This window comes from Notolepis coatsorum (assembly GCF_963971535.1).
Source record: "Notolepis coatsorum genome assembly, chromosome: 5".
Lineage (NCBI taxonomy): Eukaryota > Metazoa > Chordata > Actinopteri > Aulopiformes > Paralepididae > Notolepis > Notolepis coatsorum.
This window is the reverse complement of record NC_140169.1, coordinates 193,631,028-193,637,119: the sequence shown is the minus strand read 5'-3', so window position 1 is coordinate 193,637,119 and position 6,092 is coordinate 193,631,028. Positions and strand designations below refer to the sequence as shown.

Sequence of the window (6,092 nt, the reverse complement as noted above, 5' to 3'; positions counted from 1 at the left end):
TTTTCAGGCTAGAAAGGGTTTTTAGTTTTTTCCCAAGTACATTCTCTGAGGGTAGAAAAAGGAGGAGGCAGAGATGGATGAAGGAGCTGACAGGAGTAGACACTCAACTGCTTTAGACCAATTTAACCTTGACTACATATTGAGCTCTACGTTTGGAGTCTCAAGGGTTCTTTGTTAGGTCAAACGAGGGTAGAAAAGCAGGGAGGCTGAGAGACGACGGGAAGGGCTGATATTTCAAGATACCCAAAGTCTGTCACAAACTGAGGAAGGTCTTCGGCTGAAACATCAACGATAAACACTGCAGAGTTTGGAAGGAGACCGTCGGGACCGTTCTTGTACAGAGAGAGTATCGGCCATGTCTCTGAGGGGTGATGTGTGTGTGGTGACAGGAGCCAGTGGATTCCTGGGATGGAGACTAGTCAGGCTTCTTCTGGAGGAGGAGAGATCGGCGGAGATACGTCTGCTGGACAAACAAGTTCGACCTGAACTCCTAGAGACTCTGGAGGGTAAATAAGAACATTTCTTTCTTACAACACTGGGGATCTTTAAGTACCATTTTCGGGTATTTCTATTGTACTTAAAAAGGGCTTGGCATACAAGACATGAACATCACTTAAATATATACATATATACTTTGTTTTTCATTTGAATCCTGCTAACTTTAGAGTAAAGCCCTATTTGTTCTTAAAAATGAGGATATGATGTTGTTAAGGGGACCACCACCTAATAGGACAAATAAATCCTTTCATCATATCTGAATTATATCTTATACATTGAATTTGGATACAAAATAAACAATCTTTTGTATTATGACTTTTATGTATTTTGTTATTAATATATACAAATTAGCAAATGTTTTATTTTCTTTTTTTATCGCATATTTGCATATTTATACATATCTATACATCCAGCCAAAATCACCATTTTCAGTGGTAATATTGCCTCACCATTTACACTCGAGTAGAATAGGGCTTTTCATTTGAAAAGAGCACTATTCTATCAGTGTATTGCACTAGTTTTAGGAGATACATTTTTAACTCAGAGAAGTGAAAACTATCTGTGGTATATATTCATAACTGAATAAAACAAACATTGTTTGAAGTCTGAAATAATGTTTTTTTCCAAACAACTCCGTTTGTGGGTGAAGCGACAGCGCAGCAGCTGTACAGCAATACAGTGGAACTTTTAAGATGGCACATGGTACCAACACACCATGTGGGTTTGTCTACTGTAGTGCTATTAGCTGTTACTAAGTAATACACTCTTGCTTCATTCGTTGGGTTTCTCTCAGAGTGCAGAGGCGAGTGTAAGGTCAGCGTGTTCGAGGGGGACATCAGGGACAGTGCCTTGGTAAGGACAGTCTGCCGGGGGGCGTCCGTCGTCTTCCACATCGCCTCGCTCATCGACGTCACCGGGGCTGTGGACGACAGTGAGCTGTACGGGGTCAATGTCAAAGGTATGGCTTCCACTTAAAGCAGCTCAAACTATGGCTCTGGGTCCACTATGGGTCTCTTGACAGTTCGATCTGTGGTCGTGAATATTAACTCTGGAGAAGATTTCAGCATTGATTTCAGGGCTTGTGTAGACTGGAGCGTGGCCCCATTGATTTAGCATTGGTTTTGTGGCTAACAGAACTGCTAGTGTGTGTCCTCGTTAGTACTTTACTATCTCCTTTAACTGACATAACTCACCTTCAACCAGTTTGTCTCTTCACAATAAATGTTCTGGGAAGCACACAGTTCTTGGATATACTGAATATATGTATAATTTCATACTAATGAATAGCAGGTAATTATCTGTACAAATATGTTTTAAATGAATGTATTATAGCTGCAATAGACCTGTCAGATTTCATATATATATATATCTGAGAATATATCTGAGAACTGTGTGCTTCCCAGAACTTCTATTCTGACATGGTGAACTGGTTGGAAGGAGAGTTATGACCTAGTTAGCTGACAAAGGAGAAGGGAAAGTAAAAGTACAGAAAACGTTGGCCATTTTTACAGCATATAATACATCTGTATGTCTGTCTGTAGACCAATCAGAAGTGATGATTCCACTGGCATCTCACTGAAACAGTTATCCCAGCCAGCCTACCCCCATGCAGTGGTTTCAGCCGGCACGCCGATACCCCCTGCTGGCCAAACAACCGTAATGCTCTGGCCCAGAAAGCCATATTCCCATAGATGGCCCATAGAAAAGACACAGCTCTAAGAAATGAAGAAGATACCTTCAACATGGAATAATATGTCCTCTAATAACTTAGTTATTATGTACTTTTTTATCATGAAGTTTATTTTGAAAAGTCACCCAGAGCCGTAACCTTCCGTAACTGGTGAAGTTGACCAGTACTGAGCAGTCAGCATGTCAGCTGGTGAAGTTGACCAGTACTGAGCAGTCAGCATCTATCTGTCAGCTGGTGAAGTTGACCAGTACTGAGCAGTCAGCATCTATCTATCAGCTGGTGACGTTGACTAGCATGACAGCATATATCTACTGTATCAGCTGGTGAAGTTGACTAGTAGAGTAGAAAGCATTTATCTATCAGCTGGTGGAGTTGACTCGTAGAGCACACAGCATCTACTGTATCTATCAGCTGGTGAAGTTGACTAGTAGAGTAGACAGCATCTATCTATCAGCTATTGAAGTTGACTCGTAGAGCAGAGAGCATCTATCTATCAGCTGTTGAAGTTGACTCGTAGAGCAGAGAGCATCTATCTATCAGCTGGTGAAGTTGACTAGTAGAGTAGACAGCATCTATCTATCAGCTGGTGAAGTTGACTAGTAGAGTAGAAAGCATCTATCTTTTTTAAGTGAACAGTTTTAAGTACCTCGGAGTCCACATATCCGAGGACTTGACATGGACCACACACATTGACAGTGTATAAATAAATAAAAATTGTCCAATGATTACAAAACTCGCAGGATTTGTTTCATAATGCTGTTTCACATGTATAAAACTATTTTGAAACTGCCCAATAGGGGGCACCACCAGTTCCAAACACATGCATGGACCCTGGTGCAAATTTGGCCATAAATCCATGTTGACAAACATCACTAAACTTGGTGGATATTTTGAATAAGCTGTTGAAACATGTCCCCAAAATGTCTAAATTTCTAAATAAGGGGAACTATAAATGCAAAAAATGGGCGTGGCATAATAAAAATCAGACTATACATCACACATTGTTTGTCAATATGTTTCATAACACTGTTGAACCATGTATGTGAAACTATTTTTAATTCTTTTTTTATGACTTATACTTTATTGCATATTTTTTCTTTTTGCACACAGTACTTCAGGACAATACAATGAATGACATATTTTGCATCAGCATGGGTCAGTCCTGAAGGACAACATAGACACCTGGACCCCTAACGTCTAGGTTACACTGATACCCCCCATATGGGGGGGAAGACAGAAAACATTTTTAAATAAAGACATTAGAATAAGTAAACCTAAACAAACGAAAAATTCTACCATAACAAAAAATAAATAAAAAATAAAAAATAGAAAGCTAAATTAGACTAAGCCGAGAATATAATGGGAAGTAGTACCAAAACAGAAAGAAAACACCAAACGAAAAAATAAATCTACATTAAAACATAGAGCCATTCTTGTCTACATAAACATGGTGCATTTGTCAGGTATTATATACTCATGTGCATCGTCGCTGTCTTAGACAAGTGTGCCCCTCCTCCTTTTATAGTGAGTGAAATTGCAAATATTTCCCCCATTTGCTAATATATTTGTCTCCTTTCTCTCCTAAACTAAAAGATATTTTCTCATAGGCAGCTACCCTACCCAGTTCTCCACTCCACTCTCGGAATGACGGGCCTTCTGGTGCCTTCCAGCCTCTCATTATGATCTGTTTGCCTATCATAATACTAGTCTGTATCCAATCAGCTAGGGGCTTTGCGATATGGCTAAGACTGCAGGGATCCCCCAGGATATATAAACCAGAACAGAAATCATACTCCGTCCCTGTGACCTCTGTGATGTAGTCATGTATGTTACTCCCAGAAGTCTCTGATTTTCGGACATGACCAGAGTGCATGGACTAGGTCCCCCTCCCCTGTGTGACATTTCCAGCAATCTGGGTTCTCTTTCAGGCCCAGTCTATACATTTTAGAGGGGGTCCAATAAATGCGGTGGAAGATCTTGAATTGTATTAGCCTTGTTCTAATATCCCTGGACACCTGTTTGGGGATCCCCGAGATTATATCCCAGTCCTCTTGCTCAAATGTGACCCCTAGATCCTTTTCCCAGACTATTTTGAGAGCAGAGGATATCCCACTGCCCTCCCTGTCGATAAACATGGAATAGTAGACCGAGGCCTCATGTCCCAACCCAGAAATAGCCAAAATCTTTTTCAGCAGGTCTGTACCCTGGGGGAGGGTCTGTGGCGAGCCAAATGTGCCTATGAGAAGATGCCTCAATTGTAAATATCTCCAAAATTGATTGTTGGCCAGCTGATATTGTTGAATCAGTTTTTCAAAAGATTTTAATGCATCGTCTTCATAGAGGTCTGTGCTGTCTTGAATTTCGGAATTGCCGCTTGTGGCTATATTTATAATTAGGGCATGCCACCCAGAGATTTGCACTCCACTGAGCGCTCCTTTCTATTTTTTTGCCAGTGTAAATTAGGGTGAAACATTTTGCAAGCAGTAAACAAAAGGCGTTGCTGGGTTACGAGTGGCACTGATTGGAATGTTGCTCAGCCAATCACATGGTGAGATCTGAACTAACTGCGGTGTAATGAACATCTCTGTCCTCCAGGGACCCAGCTCTTGATAGAAGCGTGCATCGAGGAGAATGTGGCATCCTTCATCTACACCAGCAGCATAGAGGTGGTGGGCCCCAACACCAACGGTGACCCCGTCGTCAACGGCAACGAGAACACTGTTTACACATCCACCCTGAAGTTTCCCTACAGCAAGACCAAGAAGGAGGCAGAGCTGATCACCCTGCGGGCCCAAGGCGAGGCCCTCCGGAACGGGGGCCGGCTGGCCACCTGCGCCCTCAGACCCATGTACATCTACGGCGAAGGCTGTCGCTTCCTCCTGGGCCACATGGCGGACGGGCTCCGAAACAAAGAGGTCCTGTACAGAGCCTCGCCCACGGAGGCACGCGTGAACCCCGTGTACGTCGGCAACGTGGCTCTGGCCCACATGCATGCGGCACGCAGCCTCAGAGATCCGCAGAAAAGGTCTGTCGTCGGAGGGAATTTTTACTACATCGCCGACGACACTCCGCCGGTGAGTTATTCGGACTTTAACCACGTTGTGATGTCACCGCTGGGGTTCCGCATCCAGGAAAGGCCCATTCTGCCCCTTCCTCTCCTCTACCTGCTCTGCTTCCTGTTTGAGATGTTGCAAGTGTTGCTCCGCCCCTTTAAACATGTCGTCCCGCCCCTGAACCGCCAGCTCCTTGTCATGCTGAACACGCCGTTCAGCTTCTCCTATCAGAAGGCACAGAGAGACCTGGGATACGCCCCCACATACACCTGGGAGGAAGCTCGCAGGCGCACCACTGAATGGCTTGCTTCCCAGTTGCCAAAGGAGAGAGAGAGGATAAGGGCGAGGTAACCCTGTGCAGGACGCAAGCCTTTTTTTTTTACACAATATTTTTTATTGTAATTTTTTCTGTTAACATCCCTTAACACAACTAACATACGTCTCCATTCACACACATACACATACATTCAACCTGCAAATTAAAGTGTTTATAAAAACATATATATACTGAGTAAAAAAAAAACGATGTTATATTTTCCTTTTAAGTAGCACCCACATTTCCATTTAGCATGACAGACATATATGGTTCCCAGAGTTTAAGTCTTTCTGCTTTCCTTTAGCGATGTAAGTCTTTCCAGGTCGATACAGTCTGAAAGCTCCTTTATCCACATTCTCAGTGTCGGAGCATCCATACTCTTCCAACATAGTGCAACAGCTCTCCTGGCCTGGAGGCAGGCACGGACTGGCCATCGGGAAATTCGGGAATGTTCCCAGTGGGCCCGTCCATCTCCACTTGCGAGGGCCGCCCAACCTCTAGTGTTTTTCTTTTCTTTCCCTTTTTTAACAGACAT

General features: G+C 43.1%; 1 protein-coding gene across 1 annotated transcript; it reads left to right on the top strand.

Moving 5' to 3' along the window:
- Positions 1-355: 355 nt before the first annotated feature.
- On the top strand, positions 356-5,592 carry hsd3b1 (hydroxy-delta-5-steroid dehydrogenase, 3 beta- and steroid delta-isomerase 1; the record flags this gene model as incomplete). The annotated part of the gene is made up of 3 exons (XM_084314404.1): positions 356-506; positions 1,292-1,456; positions 4,784-5,592. The coding sequence occupies 3 exons, from the start codon at positions 356-358 to the stop codon at positions 5,590-5,592; spliced, it is 1,125 nt and encodes a 374-aa protein (XP_084170530.1).
- Positions 5,593-6,092: the final 500 nt, after the last annotated feature.